The following is a 23,851-nucleotide window of genomic DNA, read 5'->3' on the forward strand; positions in this document are numbered from 1 at the left end:
CATCACTAAACACATTACTTAAAGTCTGGGTTAAATTATTAGCGTAATATTAGTTATGTAATAACATCCTTTGCCTCATTAGTCTTATTAAATTATTTACAAACTAAACTGATGCTGTTGTTTTATCTTTATTTTTCTTTTGTTGTAAAAACTAATGTAGTTTTTGACCTTATAAAGATCATTTTAACCAACATAATTGCTTTTGTTGCCTCTGTCTGTTGCAGAATTACATTAATTCACCATAACCTCAGCTAATCATTTATCATTATCGATACAGTGTCAGCAACTTCAAATATCATTTATTTTTGCCTGTTATGGTGCCATAACTGAACATTTGCTCTGTCGGTTTCTTAAATCAGCAGGAAAGTTTGCACTCAAAAGCTGCTTTCAAGTCCTTAAACTTCAAAATGTTTTAGCAATGGGACATTCCAGAGAGGTCGTTCCAAAATACACAAATATTAAAGTAGAAATACACATAATTTCCACATTTATTGCATGCTTTTGTCTTATATATTGTTGCTTTTAACGAGGAAAAGTTCACATGACTTTGACAAGTGAAATGCATCTCTCACATAAAGATGTTGGATCTTTCAAATGACCTCTTTAAAGATTTAGTTTGTTATAGCATCCAACAACACCCTCAAAATGCAAATAAGCTCCCGGCTCCACTGTTAATGTTTGAAAGTTAAACCAGCACATGTGCTGAATTGTCAAATCTTAACAATGAGCAGCTGGAAGGAACTTCTTTGATCTAACAAAATCAGTCAGTCCAGCTAAAAAAAAGGTAAATTTTCATGATAAAAAAAGCAATAATTTTCCAATGACGTCACATGTAGCGTAAGAACAGTATACATTGTTCTTGAGAGGTGGGTGACATCAGCATATCAACACATTGCTGCCCCTCCTGTTGGAATATAAAGAGATGATGAAACGCTGATAAACTCAAACCAACACCCAGAGACACCAAAACCTCAGAGGTGCATCCACCGCCTAGCGCAGGTGAGAACACATTTATTGAGTCAATTAGTCTCAATATAATTACTCTTTTCTTGCGTCCAGTCATTGGGATTATAATAGGATGTCATTTCATACTTAGAGGGAGAGAAGGATTTGCTGTGGTCACCATTGCTGCACCTGTAGCTTTTACTGAAAGATACAGAAACAGCAAGTGAAGTTTGGTGCTGCAGCTCAACCATCCTACAAACATTTCTACTCACGGTAAGTTTTCATATTTGCTGTGATGAAAACCACGTCAAATATAGTTTGGATCAGAGATGATGCAACCGTGTAATCAAGGCAAAGTAAAGCCAGAACGTCTGCTGAGATTAAGGGGGAAAAAACCTAATCAGACTGTTACTTTAACCCTGATCCTTGTTCTGTCTTTCAACTCTCACACTTTCTCTGGCACAGTTTACTCATCTGTGCTGCAATTTTCAGACAGCAGGAGCAAATTAATTTTCATTTTGAAGCCAGAGAAGATTTACAGTTTATTAAAATTACTTCAAAACAGACAACTCTGCAGGTTCCAGTCATTTGGTTTTATTAGACATTAATGTGTGCTGTAGAAATATATGACTTTCTAATTCTTTGTAATTTACTTTATCAGCAGAGAGCACAGATCTACTCAATTATTCAACCACCCATTAAAACTGTCAGCTCTGATGATCCTCTGTATCAGCTGAATTCGACACATGTTGGGTGTAGATGTGACTGATTTTATGTTTTTTCTTTGGTGCAGGTCAAGTTGCAATGAGGGTGTGTGCAATACTCTGTGTTGTCTTTCTGTTGCTGAGTCAAGCTTTATGTGGACCTCATCGAGGCGGTTCCATGATTATCAGAAGTAAGAGATGCCTGACTGACACAATTATATGACCCAAAGTGGGTCAATATTAAATACATAAATATAACATTATCTGATTATAATGAAATGTTATATTATCCTGTTTCTTGTGACGTTGCCAGAGTTTTTTGCCGCTCATTTGCATTTAATTCAGTAAACAGTTTATATTTTCCAAAGTTAGCTTTTGCTTCTGAAGCTTTTATTTATTTTGGTTTTTCATCACATAGTCAGCCAATCACATAACTTTCCCCGTTTTCTCCATTTACAATAACCAATTTATTTATAAAGTAAAGCGATCAGTGGGTAAATGTGAATGTTTAAAAATGCCTGAACAAAAATTAAATAATAATCACTGTGAAATAAAATAATACAAATATAAATAAATAAATAAAATATCACTTTATAATAACAAGCTTAAAATTATTTATTGGATCATTTCAGAATATCATGCTCATATTATATATCTCATTTGTATTTGTTCAACTTGTTATTTATTTATTCATTTATTCAATATTGACCACTTTGGGTTTAGATGCATTTAACCTTATTTTTAAAACAATAACAAGCCCTAAAGTAACTATTTCTCTTCATTTTTTGTCAGCATACCAACACTTGAACAAATGTTTTGGCAGTTTTAGTTATCAGTAGCACATTATTAAGGTTACATTATTGTTATATCATGTTTTAGGGGTCAGTGTGTAGAATTTAGTGGCATCTAATGGAACGGACTCGGCAGAGATGGAAAATAATATTCATAAGTATGTTTTAATTAGTGTATAATCACCTGAAAATAGGAATCATTGTGTTTTTGTTGCCTTAGAATGAGCCCTTTATGTCTACAAAGGGAGCGGTTCCCCTTATACGGAGCTCACTGTTTCTACAGTAGCCCAGAATGGACAAACCAAACTCTGGCTCTAGAGAGGGCTTACTGTTGGTTCTCCTACATGATTGGAAGGTGAGGGGGAGGTGTATTCAGTCGGTTGTGATCTGCAACCTCACCGCTAGATGCCACTAAATGTTACACACTGGTCCTTTAAGTAAGTAATTGTTTTCTGATTTTTTTTTTTTTTTCAGATCCAGACATCGATGCATCCTGGTATACAGGCAGAGGCATCAGACCCGTTGGACGATTTGGCCGAAAAGTTGCAAGGAGAAATGAACATCTGGCTTTTATCACAGCCAGAGTTTACAGACCAACAGCTGAGAGTGACAGCAATGTTTGGATCGCACAGTGAAAATGCTGTGGGTGTCCAATTATTCACATTTGTTTTGTTCCATTCTGGAGGTTTTAATAATGAGTCAGACCATTATTTCGGAGTTTGGAGAATACACATATGAGTTACTTATTAAGTTTTATGTAGATTATTTGTGTTTGTTTTATTTTATTCTTTGATTGCATTGCATTAAGAAGGCAGAAGTAAGAATGTGACTGTTGACTTGTACTTTAGAAAGTCCTGGAAAGCGTTTTGTATGCTAATTACATGGATGAACAACCACATAAATTACATAAAAGAATAAAATTAGAATGCAATGTCAAGCGTTATTTTTTGTATCCCCCAGTTTTAAAGACTTCAGTGAAAAAGCTGAAATCAGTTGCACTACACCCAGCTGTGAAATATCGTTGGACTGTAGTGAAATGTGAAGATTTGAGAGAACTGTACTGTGTTGCTGGATGGCATCCAGTTCTTTCCAATGACAGTTACTCAGTGGGTGCATATGCTGAAAAAGTTCTTCAGGCTTCTATTTGTGGACATGTTGCTTATGAGTATCTGAGTCCATCTCTGGCAGAAGAGGCCGACTCTCCATACACATGGATGGCACACTGTAGAACATATTAAGCTGGTTCAACTTAGAAATCGCCTTAAAAATGTGATTTGACAAAGTTGTATCATGAATTTTGAAAATGTAAAATCAACCAAGTTAACTAAACTACAGATAACAAGTTCAATAACCTTTAGGTGTTAAGTTGAATCAACAAATCTTCATTCATATTGACAAACATTGATGTCAGATTTGCTTTACGTTTAAATTTGTTCAGTTTGAAGCCTCATTTCTTCATTTGTCTCAAAGATCTTACAGCTGTGTTTGCTGCAGCAGAGTCAACACAAACATGTAAGGCCGTTCACAGCAGCTTGGTTCAAATATTTAGTCTGTGTATGTGTGAATGTGTATGAAACAAATTCTCTTTACTGTTTTTCAGCCAAATGGTTGTTTTGGAAAAGGTCTTCCTGGTCTAAAGCCCATCACATGACCTGCAGTTTCAATTGTATTTCCATTACACCACCAGGGAGACTCTGTAGGGAACACTATGATGTGCAAGGCAAGGTTTATGCAGCAGAAGGCATCAGTAGGCTACTTTTCTTTAGCCTTTATTGCTAACGAGGCTACTCTTACTGTAAAACTGTAAAAGAAGTTCAAAACATCACAAGTTTACACAACACAAAGATAAGAATGTGTAAAACTTTTTACAGCAAAGGGAAAATGTGTTTTCCTATCCTTTTACCTTCATTCAGTTTTTAAGTGTGTATTATGTAATTATCAGTAAAAACATTTCAGACATAAAAACAGTGATCATGAAACTAACTGATTGAACAGCCTTGCTCCAAAATGTGATATCACATCATTTTCAATAATCATTTCATACTCAAATACAAAGACATTTTAACATTTTAATGACATAAAGAATAACAGAATCAATATAGCTTGTACAGGTAACGGTGTTCAGCCGACAATAAACATCCTAGCAAATGATCTAGTTACAGCTAGCCTGACTACTACATTGTGTCACCATACATTACACAGCCTGGTACTGTTCCTTGGCCTGGCTGTCATGCAACTGTTGTGCAGAACATGTAGTAGCCAGTAGATGGCAGCACAAGCAGGATTATTAGCAAGGGTGTAGTTACTCCCTAAAGATTTGTGTTGTCACAATAGAGCATTTCATAACATCTGTACATCAAAAAACTTTCAATTCAATTAAGTCAAGAATGGAGAATGAGTTACTTTACTTTTGCATCTTTTGAATAAGAAATAGACTCCAGTTCTTCATTGTTTTATTTTCACTATGGATTAATTTACAGCTCAACAGTTAAAAATGAAGAAACACATTTGACTGAGTTCACTCAAGAGGTTTGCACATCTGCAAGTTGTGAAACTACAGAACTGAAAGTTGCTTTTTATTCACAAGATTTATGCACTCATAATGACAACCAAATTTTGTTTTACTTCTACTGCACTTCATGTGCTCAGCGTGAGGTGTTCCTTTGTTTCTGAGAGGCATCCAAACCAAACGAGGGCAAGCAGCCTCCCCAGCCGTACAGAAGCTTGGTTTCAATCAGCACTAAAGCCTCTTTTCAGTGACAATTTATTATCTATAAGCTAAGTGATGTTTTAAATCACTGAGCAGGAAAAAGTCCACCTTTTGAGCCATCCAGCAGACAAGCAGATTGTTGTGTGTATGGAGAAAATGAGAATATTGCGCAAAGAGCAAATGATTGACTGCAGGGGATTTAGTCACTTGCACATGGAGTTTCAGCTTCAAACTGTAAGGGAGAAAATGACACAAGCATTTTCCCTAATGTCAGTGAGGAGATTGTATTTGTATTACTTTATTATTTGTGATAGTGTGTTTTTTTTTCCTGCATTGTGAAGTTAATCCCATTTCAAAGCACAGCATATTCTTTTATGACACACATTTACAAATCAAAGAAAAAAATCTCTATAGTCATGTAGCAGCAGAACTTATGGCTCTAGACTAGTGTATTCATTCAGCCATAAAACTGTTTTCAGGGCCAGAAACTGTTATGAAATTTAGAACAGCTCAAAATTTTGGGAAAAAAAAAAAACTGGCTGTGTCCAAAGTTCAGAAATACACCTATTGGCACCAAGTAGTTGTTTGCAGTGTCTCCAGCTGTAGCAAGGATTGCTGGATCTGGCTGATGAGGACAGGTGTTGTTTTTTGGCTCTGAACATATTGGCACCCTTAATGTGATGACGAGATTCTGCTGTGCGTAGCCTGTTTGGAGCTGCTTCATTTTTATATTAAATTAGACATTAGCCGGATAATCAGATTGAATTGACTGAATGAATTTTACTTATTCTTGTCACAGTATGAACAGTAAGAACCTTGCAGAGCTCTTCGGTCAGCTGGTACTGGTCTACCTGTGGTTCCTAAAGTTATAACTAAACACAGTGAAGCTGCTTTTAGTTTCTATGCTGCTCACACCTGGAAGAAATGGCCTAAAGATTTCCATTTTTAAATCTACATGGAAGACACATATATTTGCTTTTAATTAAATTTGGGAGCTGCACTTCATCATTTTTATCCTTTACGCTGCCATTTGATACTCTTTTACTTTTTATCTAATTTTATGTATTTTACTTTTCTATTACTTTCACTTGCTTCTTTTAGTCTTGTTTTTATTGTTATTGTCCTTATAATCTTTTGCATGATGTAAAGCACTGTGATTTTCCTTGTGTATAAAATGTCTTATATAAATAAAAACTCACCTTAACTTAATAAATTCTGTTTAAATTGCTGAACAAATGAAGGTGGTGAGTCAGAAGTCTGGGACAAAGCAAGATAAACATATCCTGACTCCAGCTCAATGCTTAATGCACAGACATGAAATTGATATTTAACTATTCCTTTAAAAACAACACTCTCATTGGTTTAGTATACCATAAGTTGGCAGAACTAGACAAAGAGTGACAGCCAGTAAAAACATGAAATATTCAAGACATGTTTTAAAGTTCTTTCTGTACTATAAAAGTTCTCATTTCTGCCTCCAAGACAGCAGCATGCAGAATATTGTTGCACGATGGAAACGCATCCAAAACTTAGACTGTCATAAATCTGGTTCAATTATTACCTTTTTGAACCTCGACAGGGTCTCTATTGTGCAAAAGGAATTTGGGGAACCACACTCGACTGAACTCTGCCTCTCTGAGGGATTTCTGCTCAAGTGTGATCACACACAGACAGTCACAAGGCAGGAGACACTGAATCAAAGTAATTGGTATCAGTTCGACATCTGGCAAAGACTCCGAGCATTTACAGTCTGCTGGAGGTTGATCCTGAACCCACTGAGGGAAATCAGAACCAGCAAAGATCATCAACAAATGGAGTTAAAAGTAAACTGTAACCCCAAAGCCAAGGACTTGTCCGTCATGTATGATACTGAATAGCTTAAAGCCTTAATTCTTCTCTGGTAATGAAGTAAAATATCCTGAACATGCATTCATTGGTTGTTCTCTTAAGGATAAAAGCAGTGTTGTGCATTGGATCAGGAATCAAAAAGGCAGAGAATTAGATTTAGAATCTGCAAGCCTTTGACAGATTTGAAATGTACCTGCTTTCAGCTGCCTTGTGTAGCTTTAAACTGATTAAGACGGAGAGAAAATGTGACATACATCGATAAAACTGATGGAGTTGTAGAGGTTAGGGCCCAACTTTGCAGCAGGATGCAAAAGGATTGAATGTGTCTTTATGTTGCAGATCCAGAAGCGGTGTCTCCTGCCACTCTGACAGACCTCCCTGCTGCGCTCCAACACACTCGTACACTCTGTGGGCTGAAACATAGCACTGTTAAAGAAGGTCCAACACTCGCAGTTGCATTGCACAGGAACATGCAGACATTTTAGCAGCCAGGAGCTCAAGCAATAAGAGAGGACTGTCACCCTGTATTTTTGGTAGCAGAAACCCACCTCAGACCTCAATGTTTTGCACTTTTCTTACTGCACGTAGATACCTCTAGATTCATGATGATGAAGTACACTTGATCTTCATGTTGGTATCTACTGCTCTCTTGTGGTAGGCGAGTGGCTCTTCATTGTACTTTTGTGAGTCTGTCAGGCAGATCTCTTTTCAGGCTAAAGCATTTCATTGTGGGCTAAAACACAGACTAGCCTTGGAGGTCATACTAAGTTAATAAATATCCCAATGCAATTTTCTTATTGTATTTTCTCATAGATATATATACATGTTGATGCCACATCCAGGCTGTGACTTTGCCATATTGCAGCCGGGTTCTAGCTACTCTCTGCAGCAGAGAGCTGCATTTGGATGTTCTAAAGAAAGAAATGCCAAAATCGAGGTTCAAGGAATAATTTTATGGGCGAGTAGTTATTGCACAAGACTCTACTGTCAACAACATATTGGATTTATTATACAGTTATCACTGTAAGCATTGTCAAGTAGCTATTAATCTTTGTTCTGTTCTGTCCTGTTGTGAATTTATGAGTGATGGCAATTTGCAGCTTCCATTTTTTATCATTCTTTATTATTTCATTTGTTGACAGAAACCTTGGATACAGCCACATGAACACATACTGTAGGAGCCAAACCAGCAACCCTCAAAGAATAAACGTTGCTTTTATTGTTGACTTGACTTATTAGGGCTTCATTTATATTGATCGTGTCTCTTATATGCAAACATGCAGCCCACAAGTAATTTTCCTGCTGTTTACACTGGAACTGCTTGCACAAACTTATGATATCACTTACTTAATTTATGTGAATAGTGAGGGAAATGTCAGTCGGTGAAAATATGAATATCATTCAAACAGAATTGTGAAGCATGTTGACATCCACTGACATTTTTAATAGTTTTAGCTATTCAAAGTTACTTTATAAGTTATTGAGTCCTTATCCTGTAGTTTTTTTTAAACATCATAGTAGCCAATTACTGCACAATATGAAAACAGAATATACTTCTAAATTAATTACAAAACATAGGCTCCACTTTAATTTATAATAGGAATATTTGCCTGCTGTTACTTTGCATTAGACAGTATTTTGGTATGAAAACCATCATTTTTGATCAACAAAGTATTCTGTATTACACATAAATGACTACACATACACTGCAGGAAAAATGACTGATTGACTGATTGATGGATTGATTGATTGATTGATTGATTGACAACTCTGTGAGTTATGATAGCTGTAAGAGCAGATAGACCTCTCACTACAAAATACTTGTGGTGACCATGTTGACACATCAATACAATGACTGGCAGCCCCCTGTGTGGTATCTGTGTATCTGTGTATATATACATCTATGGTATTTGTTTGTCTCTACACACATTTACTTACCCACAGCTTGCAGCAGCTCACTGATGTGATCCCCTGACAGGGCTGATGTCTCTATGAAGGATAATCCCCTGTCATTGGCTAGATTCTGTCCTTCCTGTGTGATGACAGACAGAAATCAGATCTGCATATATTAATTATTGGGATTGAGGAAGTTTATTCTCTGTGTCTGTTACCTGCACTGAGACTTGCCGATCCTGAGTCAGATCTCCCTTGTTGCCTACCAGCCATATGACAGTAGATCCTGCGGTGTACTGTTTCTCCAGCTCTTTGAGCCACACTTGAACTCTGATGAATGTTTCCTATGGTGACATTAAGACACAAATATGGCTCATAAACCAGTCAGGAAAAGACAAGATAAGTCTTGCTACAAGTCAGTAGTCTGTGTCTTTTACCCTTTTGCTGATATCATAGACCAAGAGTGCAGCGTGGGCTCCTCTGTAGTAAAGTGGAGTGACACTGTGGTATTTTTCCTGCCCTGCCGTGTCCCATATCTCAAAGCGAAGAGTGACATCATTCAGATGCACCACCTTGGTCAGGTACGCACCTGGGGGGGGGGGGCAGACAGCACAGTTCCACCAGACGGGGTTCATTCATTCACCACTAAAACTTCAGATTATTTTAACTGGATCATATTTACAGTCAGCCGGCAATCAGAACATGTGTATGAAATCACACGTTAGATGTAATAGTGCTGTTATCAGTTAGTAGATCAAACAATGATGAATGACGAACGTTAAAGGAATAGTTTGACATTTTGGGAAATATGTTTATTCACTTTCTTGTCCAGAGTTAGATGAGAAGGATCACCAAAGTGGCCTTCCATCACTGAAGAAGTATTTCAAAAATGTGTAATTCTCTATGTCAGTCAGACTTGGAAACACCTCACTTCTGTCTTCCTGTTAAATCTAACAGCTTCAGTTCATTTGAAGTGCAGCTGCCCATAACCTGACTAATACCAAAAAGTTTAATCAAGTCACCCCAATTATCAAACAACTCTACTGGCTACATGTGCAAAGTGATAGAGGAAGTATTTAGATCAGTCAGACCAATACGGCAATGTAAAAATACTTAATTAAAAGTAAAAGTCCTGCATGAAAAAAATAAGTAAAAGTTAATAAGTATTAGCAGCAAAATGTACTTAAAGTATTAAAGTCAAAGTACCCGTTCTGCAATAACTGATATATTATTCGGTGTGTGTGTGTGTGTGTGTGTGTGTGTGTGTGTGTGTGTGTGTCACTAGCCTGGCTCTGCCAAAGGTAACAACCAGCAACTCTAAAGCTGACTTATCAACATATTATATCTCAATTGTTTAATCCATACAAAGCCAAAGTGTTGTGGATTTACAGGCACAAGTCACTATACCCAGCCAAGAAATAACCCCCTGCAAACCCACAGCTTTTCCACTTTTTCGTATGAACTAAACAAAGGACATAATGCTGCTTCCTGTGTTTAACTAAGCTCAACTAATTGTCTCCTGTAGCTTCATGTGCAACGGACAAACATGAGGGTGCTATCAATCTTCTCATCTAATTCCTGGCAAAAAAAGCAACTAAGTGCATTTCCCCAAGTTTTGAATTATTACTTCAAGATAAATCTTGTTTTCATTGTTAGTAAATGTTATTCCAGTGTCATGAACTCACAGCCCACAGTCGGTGATGTATTTCTGAACTCATCCTTGCCAAATCGCAGGGCCAAACTTGATTTTCCCACTCCTGAGCTTCCCAGAAGTACCATCTTAACCCTGAGGGTCCGGAATTGTCTTCTCAAAGTGTCACTGTTTAGCTGAGCTCCTCCTGGCGCCCTTGGAAGAGTTTCCCCCATTAAAAGATTCAGTTAAATCCAAACCAGTGAAAAAAAAACAGGCAGGCAAGACACAAAAAGTCTAAGAAAGTCCTCAAGTCCTGATGCTGGAATCTGTATTGTCCCTGGTAAGAAGCAACAGCTACTCCAAATTGTTCAGAGGAGATAATGTGTGTCCTTTGTTGTGAGAGTCTCTGGCTTCACGGTGATTTACAGAAAATAAAAGTAAAAGCAAAGTCCAGTCCTAACTTGTAAAAGGCCAGCATGATTTCACTTCCTTGTGCACACTCACTACTGAGCCATAAAACTTTCCAGCACATTCATACTCAATCTTTGTGCTGATCAGACCTTATACAGAATGACCACAAGTTTAAATCAGTGGTCATGTTTCCTGATAATGACACTGGGGAAGATTTGTAAGAAACCAAAGAGGAAGATGAGAACTTCTCTGGTTTGGTGTAGTTTCCCCTCTACTAAGCCACATGTCAGATTCAAACAGAGACTCAATTCAGTTTCCTTCTAATACATTAATGTATTCATAAATAACATAAAGAAAACAAGTCATTTATGGAAGATTAACTATTAGAAATGTACTGTGTCCACTTTGTTTGTGTACATATATCCTACAGTAAGCTATACTGAGGGATTTTACGGCTGGACTGTTTTCTTCCTGTGTATCAGCTGACGTTACACTGTATCATCACAAGAGGGCAGCATGTGCTTTAATAATAAACTGACAGCCTCACAGTTTAAGTGCATGTGTCTGTATTAAATAGAGCGTTTGATATTCTTTTGTGATGTTCAAAGAAAAATCAACCAAAAAAAAAACAAAAACTACAACTGACTCAATAAGAATCACAAATACAAAATATAATTATTGATTGAATAATACAAACTATATTACTGTATACTCAAAATCATAATTTAACCCTGACTGATGTGTGTCTTGGCATGTGCAATCAATAACTTATCAATACCATATTAAAATAAATTAAATGTGTTGGTAGATAATAAGATTCTTTTAAAGCATCGTAACATCCTGTCTCACAGTTTTAAAATATTAATAAAACAAAAGAACACCAATGCACCATTAGCATTTCACTCCTCACAAATTTGTGAATATTATTTAATGTAATGACAGACATGTAATTCGGCCTTAATTAAATAAAACATAAAATGTGTTCTAATAATAGAATCAAAAGTTATTTATATGGTGCCTCTCTGGAAAGATTGCAATTCGAAGTAGTTCACATAGCAATGATTAAAGGATCGTTACAAAATACACCATCATAAAACAGTGTATGTTAGGGAATCCCATATTCCCTGATATAATTATTCCACATTAATTGTGATGGAAACTCTAAAAATAACACAATATAAAAACTGTTCAATAAGGTTACACATCAACATGCTGGTATCTACATTGTGATGAGTTCATAGGCAGTAAAAAGCCATTCAAAGTTTGAGCACTTGTCTATCTCTTTAAGAAACATAGGGCTGTTTTTAGAGCTCCATGGTCATCATTAAAAATAGCAGAGGGGAGTGAGAGAGTGCGATAGCCCATGCGGGAGCTGTGGTTTCTGTCTGAAACTGAACCCCTGAACATGTATGGAGTCCCTGTCCAGAGGTTGGTGCTGCATTCAAGTGCTGCGTGTAAACGCCTGAGACTTAGTGCCTTAGCTAGAGTCTGAAATATTGTGATGGGAAAACTTTCTGAGGGTGTGATTTAGAAGTTAAGAGAAGCAGATAACACTCATTCATTTACTCCTCTTTCCTTGCAGTATAAAATAAAATATGTGCAACTGTCATGTAGCTGCAGGCAGTGGTGGAAGAAGTGTTAAGACCCTTTACTTAAGTAAAAGTACCAATAAGCAATGTGAAAATACTCCATTACAAGTCAAAGATCTGCATGAATAATACTACATAAGTAAAAGTACATTACATACGAATACAAGTAAGTACAAGTATTATGAGCTTGATGTAGTTAAAGTATTGTAGTAAAAATAGTGGTTTGGTTCCTCTGACTGATATATTATTATATATGACACCATTAGATTATTAATAGTGAAGCATCAGTGTTAGAGCAGCATGTTACTGTTGTAGCTGCTGGAGGTGGAGCTAGTTTCAACTACTTTATATACAGTTAGCTAGTTTAGTCCAGTGGTTCTCAACCTAGGGGTTGAGATAATTAATGGGAGAAGAAGGAAGAAAAAACAAAGTTCTGATACACAAATCTGTTTTCAGTTTTTGGACTTTTTCTCTAATCTTTTATTTATTGAAATGAAACCATGTGAGAAGTTTAAAGGGAAAAATCACTGTTTGGTGAAGCTGTTAACAACTCATAGACATGTGAAATGTGACCCCGACTACACACTGCTTTTTGTAAGACGTCAAAAGACAAAAAGGTTGGAAACCACTGGTTTCATCTTTAACAATGTGTTGTATTTTCAAAGCTTGTTATATTATCCATTGTGTCAAATCTTCATCTGAAAAGTAACTAAAGCTGTCACATAAATGTAGTGGAGTAGAAAGTACAATATTTCCCTCTGAAATGTAGTGAAGTAGAAGTATAAAGTAACATCAGATGGAAATACTCAAGTAAAGTACAAGTACCTCAAGATTCTACTTCAGTACAGTACTTGACTAAATGTACTTAGTTACTTTCCACCACTGGCTACAGGCTAAAGGACATTTTAAGACTACAAAGAACAGCAGATGGTAGCATGTGGTGTTGTAAAATTTAGACTTGTAAATAGATCTATTTTAGTTATTACTTGACTCATTTCCTGTAGAAACCACACTAAAAAAGTTCCCACAGCCACTGACTTTTGTGATTAAAATAAATGTAACTGTCAAAAGCTATAAAAAAAAATATGCAAGATAAAGTCAGGATGTAGTAAAGAAAGTGTAGTTGGCGTTTAATACAGCACACACAATACAGCAAAAACAACTTTTACCTTTCAACGTAAAGATTTCCTCCCACTAACATTACTTTTACTAAGGTACCATATTTTTTTTTTTTGCTTTTATATTATCAATAGCCTATAACAGGGGTCAGCAATAAGTTCAACTATGGGCCAGATTTTTTCAGCACTGTTTATTTGGGGGTAGATTACAAGCTCATATTTACTGGGATTTAGGCTACATGTGCCTTGTGTTTACATTGTTACCTACCACGGATTTATGAAGAGTCATGTAAAAGATTTGATGCAATTTATAAAAGGGAAAACTTCAGCTTCGTTTAGGGGACAAATGTTTTTTATTTGCCTACCACTGGTCTATAACCTGTGATACTATTGTAAGGAGTGTGCGACATACAGGTGGTCTCAGGGGTCTGGGACTCCTTAACTGACAGCTTGGACCCCCTGAAAATCTCAAAATGAAATTTTAAGGGGTATGTTCTCAAGAATGGGCCCCATTATTTCCAATGTATCTACACAGTAAGGTTTATTTCTATATAACCATCGAAATCTTTGATTGTTTTCATAATAACACAATAAATAATATATATTGCAGTTGAAGCATTTACAGCATGTGAATGCTACTGAATGCATATTTAAATGTCCCATAAAAAATGTGACATGTGAACATGTACTAATTCATACTATATACAAATTAAAAGTCCTTTATTTAGAATCAGAATCAGAAACAGGTTTATTGCTATGTAGTAATAGTATCTGCCTTAGTGTTGTGGTGTATAATAGTCAAAAATATACACAAAATTAGGTAATCCTCAATAATATAAAAAAGAAAGAATTTACAATACAAAAATATGTTAAATATATTCTAACTGAGAAGAGCTGCTACAGGTTTAATATTTAAATTGGTGAATTCATCTCCAAGAAAAAAAAAGTCGTTAAAAATCCTTAAAGGTATACTATGCAGGATTTTTTGGTGTTTTGCTGCATCACCGGATTTTGTGTGAATGCAGCGCTTCATCCAGTCCGCTGTGGCCTCTCTGGTCTGTGTGTGTAGCTCAGCCCCGCCCTTGATCAAGCAGACACACATAACTGAGGCTCTTTATACGTCCATGACACAGAGAGCAGAGAACAGAGCGGAGCAAAAGAGAGAGACAGAGATAGAGAGTCCCAGCGTCACACCCTGTTATTGGCTGTGGCCTGCACACCCACAAAAACATCCGGAAACACAGCGAAATAATAAGAAAATACAGGCAGAGGGCAGGGTCTCTGTAGATAGATACACCACCACACACTTCTAGTGGGTCATTGTGATGATTGAGAGGGATTACTTTTGTAAATCCTGCATAATATAACTTTAAACAGTCCTTCAATCACAGAACAAACAAATAGACCAATAAAAAAACGCGCTTGTTCTTGTATCTTTAGGCTACTTGGATCTAGTGGCTGATGTATGCCTTCTCCGTCTGTACCGCCCACCGTACCGGGACTCCCCCACTGTCACATAGTATTCCACGCACTGATTGAAATCCATATATCCGACATCCCGTGAAGGCGGCATGATTGAGTACAGGCTTTGAAGTTCGTCAGTGTGACAGGTTCGAGTCTGTTACTGTGACTCCGTCAGTTGGTGGAGTTACACTGCTGCTATTCAACACCAGAGCAGTCTAAGACGTTTTTACAGGGTTTAGTTAAAGTTAATATTGTTTTTTTTTTATTCTCAGATCAGTGTTTGTTTAATTTCCGGGGATTAACAAACGCAGTGGACGGTTGTGAATGAATTTGCCAGTAAACGCGTCAGAAACACACGTGCTCGCTGGCAGTTTGAGACATTTGCGTCGTTTCAGAAACACAGGAAGAAGTGTGAAGACGGATGTATGACAATGAGCCATGCTGTGAGACTCACCAGCCACGGGTTTACTTCATCTCCTCGTCTGTGAATCTACATCTCAGCGACACATGAGAGCCACTAACTACAGCTCTGTGTGGATTATTCGGTGCACAGTTGGACCACAAGTGTGAGTTTATTGACATTTGAGTGTTTGATTAAAAAACATGGGGACCCAGGGCACAGGACGGAAAAGATCCACCAAGAAGGAGAGGTCGACGGCAGAGGACGATGCCCTAAATCTGATAGCGAGAGAGGTGAGTGGAGAATTTGTATGCTGTGTAAAAACTCATGGACTGGTCTTCCTCCTCAGCTCTGTGTATCATACAATGGTTGAGAGTAACTAAGTACTCAAGTACTACACTTAAGTATAATTTTGGGGTACTTGTACTTTACTTGAGTATTTCTGTTTTATGCTTAATTTTTATGCTTAATACTTCCACTCCACTACATTTCAGAGGGAAATATTGTACTTTCTACTCCTCTACATTTATTTGACAGCTTTAGTTACTTTTCAGATGAAGATTTGACACAATGGATAATAAAACAAGCTTTTAAAATTCAACACATTGTTAAAGATTAAAGGTGCAGTGTGTAGGATTTAGTGGCATCTAGTGATGAGGAATATCCCTCCACTTAACTATGTAAGAGAACCTATGGTGGCCGCGAAACTCACGAAAAACGCTAAAAGCCCTCTCTAGCGCTAGTGTTTGGTTTGTCTATTCTGGGCTACTGTAGAAACATGGCGGCGCAACATGGTGGGCTCCGTGGATGAGGACCCACTCCTTATGTAGATATAAAGGGATCATTCTAAGGTAATGAAAACACAATGATTTTTATTTTCAGGTGATTATACACTAATTAAAACATATAAATATTATATTCCATTTCTGGCAAGTCCGTTCTGCTAGATGCCACCAAATTCTACACACTGGACCTTTAAACCAGTGGTTTCTGACCTTACCAAAAATCAAAGATTAGAGAAAAAGTCCAAAAACTAAAAACCCATCAGTGTATCAGAACTTTGTTTTTTCTTCTTTTCTCTCCCGTTAATCATCTCACAACCCCTCAGATTTATCTGCTGACCCTTTGGAGGGGCCCGACCCCTAGGTTGGGAACCACTGGACTACATTTTGCTGCTAATACTTTTGTAGTTTTACTTAAATAAATGATCTGAATACTTCTTCCACCACTGGTAATATTTGACCCCAAAACCTACATACTGGCAGATGTGCTTCTTCACAGTTTGCCTCTATAGTTTTTGTTGTTAGAGAAGACACTTTCTGATATTCATTGACTTCAAGTTTCCTGCTTTCATGTCTCGAATCATAGTTTATCCATAGTTTTGTGTTTTGATGAAAAAGGAAGGTGCTCAGAATTTATGATCACCACCAAAGCTTCATCACTTCCATGGAGTGATCATTAACAGTGAGTTATTGATAGGTTACACCAAAGTACACTATTAAGTTTAAGATTAACTTCCTGCAGCCTTGCTGGCAGCAAAAATGGTTTCAGTCAATGTCAATACAATATAAAAATTGACAATAATTAAACATAGTCTGCTGCTGTACTTCAGAAAATTAATCGACAATTTGATAATCGTTGAAGCCATTTTCAAACAGAAACGGCAAATAATCATAGGTTTCAGCTCCTTAAATGGTATAATTTATGGCTTACATGTACTATATGATGGTAAACTGAATATCTTTGGGTTTTGGACTGTTTGCCGACAAAGTAAGATATCAGAACACATCATCTTGGACTCTTGGAACTTGTGACTTGCATTTTCCACAATTTATGACATTTAATAGACCTAACGATTTATGATTAATCAAGAAATGAATCGATAACCGTTAGTTGCAGCCCAACTGGTAATATATAAACTCTTCCTGGTTGATGCATTTAATACAAAAGCTGGAGAGGAAGAGTATCGTTATAAGTGACAATTACACAGAATAAACACGGTTATTGCTGTCAAGTCATCTGTTTTTATGTGGTTCAGTATCACAAATCACAAACATGACTCAAGGGAAAAGACAATCTGCTTTACAAGATAAGACGTCCTCTATTCTAAATGAAAAAAACTCCCCCCCCCAAAAAAGTCATTTCACAGTGAAAGAAATGGAAGAAACCTCAAGAGATGCAACAGAGGAGTTTTATCTGTCTGTCAGGACAGACAGACAGGAAATAGCTGTTGTGTGTACAGAGTGGTGCAAAATAGCAAAATGACAATATGGAAAAATCAGGATGACAAAATTATAGATAGTTGTTGGTGTAGAAGTGTACACAATTTTTATTTGATGAGCAAAAATATGATAAATTTAAAAGAATAGTCCTTTAAATTAAGTAGTAGCTGATTACTGTTAGTAGTAGATGGTGTAAATAAAATATAATAGGTGTAGAAGAGATGACCCAGCTGGATAATAACCTAAACTGATGTATCAGTCAAAAAACTGTATATTAAAGGTGCCAAAACATTTCTATAATGTAATTTTTGCACTTCCACATTATATTGTTTACTGTTCTTTCCAGAAATATCTATCTGTGTTTTTAAACTGCATGAAACACTGTGCAGTGGCAGCTCTTGTAAATGTGACCTGCAGCTGATTTTAAAATGGTTTACTGAACTTCATAAAAAGCCTTTCATGTGCTAACCTGCAGGAATGGTCGTGCTACCCCTCAATAATGCAGGACTGGAGTTGTTGGCAGCAATTGTTTCTAACGGGTGCTGGAGTCGTGTTTTGACACGTTTACACTGTTTCCAGCTTTCTAATCTCTTTATTATAATGAGACTAGTGGAGGATAAATTGATGTTTTGTGGTAGGAATAATGTCTAGTATGTCTTCAGGACTTAAGTGGCTGTGTTTGAAGTGTGAAGCCTTGCAAGCTTTTGTCTACACTTGTGCAATTGAGGTGTGAAAAACAGGCTGAAAATCAATATTTATGAGTTTTATTTCAAAGGAAAATACCAACCGTCTACAACACGATGCAAAAACCTGACATTTAATGATAGGAAGCAGCACTGTGCATCTGTCTCTGAGGATGTAATCATTTATATTTATGGAATATGGACAGGAACATAAAGTGTACCATTTATTTCCTGTTGAGAATGCATTTTTAAAAATGAAAGGATGATGATCCTGCTGCCAAATTTAAGAACATAAAACCTGAACTCTGCCATTGTAGCCATCGCCCTGATTCAGGGCCGCTGCGACAAAGTAGAGAGGAAGTTGGGTCTGTGCTAACCCAACCCCGGATGTTTCAGCAAATTTGCATGTCATTCTTAACTGACAAACACACTCACACTCTATAGTCATCATTTCCCTAGCTGTGAGTGGCCCTTGTGCCAGTGCCAAACCCTACACAGATTGAATGTTATCTTCCCTGCACTGCTTAGCTGACTATTTACACTGCAGTAGTGTGTCTGAGGTTGCACATTCCTGTTGCTGGTAATCGTCTCTTGTTGAACTATCTGCAGTCTACTTGCAGTGGCAAGAATGTCGACGGCTGAGGTTTTGAGGAGACGAGGAGTTTGACCTGCACAGTCATTCAGTCAACAGCAGCAGCAGCAGCAGCAGAGACACACAACATCCAAACAGGAGATTCTCTTCGATGAGTGAATCCTCATCTGTTTCTTGTGGTAGTTAGGCACAACTCCAACAACAAGACCATCATTGTGGCCTGTTTTCTGTCACATCACGTCTGTTCACCAAAGAGAAAGTCTGTTCCTTTAAGTAGCAGAGGGGTCAAGTCCCTCACTGGCACTCTTCTGACAGGATGGTATGTCAGCCCTGATGAGTTGGCCTGTTCTGCAAAAGAGTTTTAAAAATAGACGGTCCTGAAAGATCAGCTGTTGCTGCACCCCAATTTTAGATCGGGTCTAAGGGTGGGGGATGGGGATGTAGGAGGAGGAGGAGGATGTGGCTCGCCAACTGTTCATCCTGCCGGCATGAAAATGTGGAAAGTTTCTGTGTGGACTTAATAGTCATTGTTGTATAAAGTTAGTCTGTATGGAGCAGATGTTTGATGATGCTGGTGGTGGTTTTAGCTTCTGTATTAGGTTGTGGAAACAGTCCATTAGTGTTATGTTGCTGTTCTTTTCTCCTCTCCTCCCACTATCACAGGGTTCAGAGAAGAAGTGTCGGCACTGTAAACCTGACTAAGCTTGAACCAAACAGCAGAAGACCACACAGCAGGAAAGAATGCCAGCTCTGAATACCAGAGTGTTAGTAATTCTGTATTTTAGGGAGTTGGTTCCCTTCTTCTGTCAAACAATCTGAATCCACCTGTAAACACTGATTTGTATCAGTGAGGACGGCACGCTGTTGTCGGCCTTCATTACTCTTAAATGGATTGTAATGTGAAAAAATGTGCCAGGGCTGTGACGACATATAGAGATTAATTGTGGAATATTCATGAATATGCAGTCAAGCCAATTCACATTGTTCTGTTGTTTTTTAGTGGTGGATGGTATTTAGTTGAGGTTACCTGGCTTCCATGAATGCAAGAGTATTATTATGTCATCCCACTCGGTAAAATCCAGTCCTGGAGGTGGTCAAGGACATAATTTACAAAGAATTATTGATTCTGTAAATATTTAATCAAACCAAACTATCAGCAGAAGATTCATTAGAGTCATTGATTAATATGGTCCTGGCTTATCAGACCTCTGCTCAGGTTGATGGGTTAGGGTTATGGTTAGGGTTATGGTTAGGGTTAGAACTAAGGAATGAGGTCACAAAACTTCCTGTACTAATTAGGAAAATAAAGGCGTAATAGGTCTTTTTCACAGAAGATATTTTGACATGTCACAGTAGGAAAAGCTTAATAATAAAATGAATGATGGCTGAATTTCATTTAGCTGCTTCAGTTTGGTGTTATGCTTGCTGGTTCACTATCACACCGTCATGACTTATTGGGACGTTTTCGGCGTTATTCGTAACTTCTGTGCTTTACCTACTGTCACAAATCAAAATGTCTAATGTGAAAAAGGCCTACTGGTCCTGACCTGCAACAAATCTTAACAGAGTCAGGGACATGTCAATAAAGAAACACTGTCCTGAGAGAAAGTGTCATCAGGTAAAACTAAACCCACCTGTGTTGGTGGACGATCTTTAAACTTCACCAGTGACTATCAACAGCAACCTCAACCCACACTGAAAGCCTGCATGAGTTACGCTGTTTTTGAACTTTATTAGATTTGTTGAGTTATTTATTTATTTATTTATTTTAGAAAATATTTCTATAAAAAATCTCTTATTGTGGAGAAACATAGTAGCTAGTGGCTCATCCATTCCACCTTGTAAAGATCAAGAACCATCAGCAATTTATGACCAACAACTCTAGACAACGCCTACTAGATAGGAGTGGGTGATATGGCCTTATATCACAATATATCAAGGGTTTTGTGTTGCTTTTTTTCTGTTTTTGATGATTTATTGAAATTATCTACAGATGATTTCAGCTGATGTGGTCAGATTTATACCGTCAGCTCCTGTATTCAGTCTGTGTGACAAACGGTGAGTCAGATACTTTGGAAGAGCAGAGCGTTTGCTCTGCGCTCTTATCAGAGTCACTGATGTAAATAGACTTGTTATACTGATAGTAGTCAGGAGTCCAGCTAATTAATGAACTTTAAATGAACTTCAACTCAATACAGACCTTACTGGGTGAAACATGTCCAGCTGCTGATTATCAAACTAACTTCAGCTTGTTATCTTACCAGCAGCTGTCAGCTCTGTTCATACCTCAATATGGACGTGGATGCACACACACTTCTATGCACACTAGAAAAAGAAAATGATGTGTCATCACTTAGTGGTACAGTCCATGCATTAATAAATTTAACAGGGATGCATGTGGACCTTGGCAGACATCTGTCAGATGACACAATGTACGTCATGTGGATGTGGAGACCTTGACTTGTCCTTTTATGTGGTGACTTTTTCCTCACAAATCCTCACCTGACTGTGACTGAAGAGGCTGTTTGCTGGCGTGCTGTTCTGATTAATTACCACAGTGTGAATGTACAATGTTATGATTGATCAGCCTTTGTCACCTGAGCTGAATCAGACCTGGAGGCCACCTGGTCAATGTAGTTAGGATTTAGTGCTTTTTCTCTTAAGGGTCGCACGTCCACGTAACTGAAGTTTTTAAAACTTACTCCACAGTGAAGGCAGCAGCAATGTTATATTCACTTTCAACCATTTGTGGCGCTACTGTACATTAAACTGCAATGATTTATCAGTTAGTTGATCAACATTAATCTTCTACCATTGAATATAATTGAATTATCATTTTTAGTCATTTTTGAAGCAAAACATTTCTGGTTCCAGCTTCTCAAATGTGATGATTTGCTGTTTTTCTTTGTCATATATGACAGTGAATGGAATATCTCAAGGTTTTGGACTGTTAGACAACATAAGACAACTGAAGACGTCACTGTGGCCTTTTTAGAAATTGTGAATTTAGATTTTTCCACAATTTTTTGAACGTTCCATAAACTAGTTAATCAAATCACTGGGAAAACAATTGGTAGATTAATTGATAATGAAAATAAATATTAATTGCAGCCCTACTGGTCATAGTCATGTCAACACGTCACAACACCATAAATAACTTGATATGACACATTTATATGGCATTAAGATTTACACTGGTATTATCATGAGTGATATATAAGACGCCGTTAATGCCGGGAATCCAGTGAACATCCAGTGATAAAGATCTGCATGATGAGTTCAGGTCCCAGCTGTACTACAGCTTAAATATTATATGCAAGCAAGGAATGTAAAAATAGGCAGTTAAGATGATAAGTGTGTACTATCAACACTATCGCAGCAGGTTTTCTAACCTCACAATCACTTTCATCACTTGTTTGTTTTGGTTCCAGGAAAAATATCTATCCACGTTTATTGAATCAGTCAGCTGAAAATATCCAACTGCAGCTTCTGGTTTTGGTGATTATTTACCAATCAGTCACTCATAAAGCTCTGAGGACAAGAGGACAATTTGGTAAAAAAGGATTAATCAAATCCCCACATGCTAGATCTCGCCTCAGGGGATTTCAGCTTGTTCATCTACTTCTGTATGTTAGTCCATATGTGCTAGTCCATATTTGAGCTTGCTTTGGGCCTTTTAAAACCGGAATTACCTACAATCCAATTTCCTTACATAAACCCACAATCATTTTCAGTCTCCTACATATATCAGGCACTCCATTGGTGGGTTTTGTTTTCCTTAAAGCTCCTTACAGTAACTTTTAGTATGTGCATGTATTTTTATATAATACTCAGGAGATTGAGTAGTTGAACCACAAATCTCCACACAGCCAAATTTGATTCCAATATTGACATTAAATTTTATGTGTCTGTGATCAAATTTTAGCAACATAACTACATGAAAGTGATTACTTTGATTTAAGTGTTGGTTATTTATGTAGAGGAGCAAGTAAATGTAAGTAGAGAGACATTATGTCATGACATTATGTCCGGGTTAACCTCTGTTCCACTAGCTTCTGTAACTCTTTCATCAGTATTTCTGAAAAAATGAAGCACGTTCCTGGAGTTTACTTTTCATATTTGAAGACGACTCGTTATCCACTCCAGCAGCTGCTCTCAGAAGTTGAAACCTTCAGGATTTTAACAAAATTAAACGATTAATTTGGAGCTGCAGTCAACTTTCTACTTGTAATCTCTACTGTCTACAGCGTTCGCTCCTCTCTGTCCTGCTGTTATTACAGACATGTCTGAGCTAGCTGTGACCCCTCAACACTCCTCCTCTGTCGAGCGGTGATGTTAAGCCTGCAAACATCTAGGGCTTATGGGAAATGGTGTTCATTAAAAGCCGCTGAAAAGAAAATATTTAATAAACAACGATATTAAATCATTTTTTTTAAAAACTACTATCCTTGTCTAAACATACAAAGCAAGTGACATGACATACTGTTGAGAGAGGTTCTGTTCAGAGGCTGGATTTTTATTTATTAGCATAGTTACACACGTCAGTGGGATTTTGAATGGGGTTTTCTTACTTCTGGAGCAGAATCTTTAGTTTTACTTTGGCTCTCTATAGTACAAATAAGATCAGATTTGTTCAATAGGAATCTGTAAGTTGTTTGTTGATAATGTCTTAAACCTAAACAGACTGTTGGGTTTTGATAGCAAACCCACTTGCCAGCCATTTGCCAATTTAACCAGTGCTAATGCTAAATAGTTTGTAACCACTAACCACTACTAACATTAGCTTCTAGTAGATTCATACACATACATATAACCATAAACAGTTTTTTCTAGGTTGCAAACTGACAC

The 23,851-nt window shown here is 37.3% G+C and overlaps 2 protein-coding genes across 11 annotated transcripts in view; one reads left to right on the top strand and one right to left on the bottom strand.

The window, feature by feature from the left end:
- Window positions 1-6,237: 6,237 nt before the first annotated feature.
- Window positions 6,238-10,732, bottom strand: LOC121907401 (ras-related protein Rab-17-like). Its single transcript, XM_042426930.1, has 5 exons — window positions 10,577-10,732; window positions 9,329-9,480; window positions 9,110-9,235; window positions 8,937-9,030; window positions 6,238-7,411 (listed from the first exon to the last, which is right to left on the bottom strand). Exons 1-5 carry the CDS (start codon window positions 10,668-10,670, stop codon window positions 7,281-7,283), a joined length of 597 nt encoding a protein of 198 aa, XP_042282864.1. The 5' UTR covers window positions 10,671-10,732; the 3' UTR covers window positions 6,238-7,280.
- A 4,482-nt stretch (window positions 10,733-15,214) lies between these two features.
- lrrfip1a (leucine rich repeat (in FLII) interacting protein 1a) overlaps window positions 15,215-23,851 on the top strand; it is a 55,003-nt gene continuing 46,366 nt past the window's right edge. For all 10 annotated transcript variants that reach the window (XM_042425962.1, XM_042425963.1, XM_042425953.1 and 7 more), the window contains exon 1: window positions 15,215-15,799. In XM_042425962.1, the coding sequence (XP_042281896.1) occupies window positions 15,710-15,799 (90 nt within the window). In that variant the 5' untranslated portion in view covers window positions 15,215-15,709. The remainder of the gene's footprint in view (window positions 15,800-23,851) is intronic.

This window comes from Thunnus maccoyii, chromosome 11 (genome assembly GCF_910596095.1).
Source record: "Thunnus maccoyii chromosome 11, fThuMac1.1, whole genome shotgun sequence".
Lineage (NCBI taxonomy): Eukaryota > Metazoa > Chordata > Actinopteri > Scombriformes > Scombridae > Thunnus > Thunnus maccoyii.

What these genes read in the sequence shown, in the direction of transcription:
- LOC121907401 (XM_042426930.1), bottom strand. Translation starts at nt 10,670, where the DNA reads ATGGTACTTCTGGGAAGCTCAGGAGTGGGAAAATCAAGTTTGGCCCTG. An exon ending in TCTATGATATCAGCAAAAGG is followed by an intron (nt 9,236 to 9,328) that starts GTAAAAGACACA and finishes ATGTCACCATAG; the next exon opens with GAAACATTCATCAGAGTTCA. An exon ending in TGAGCTGCTGCAAGCTGTGG is followed by an intron (nt 7,412 to 8,936) that starts GTAAGTAAATGT and finishes GCTATGTTTCAG; the next exon opens with CCCACAGAGTGTACGAGTGT.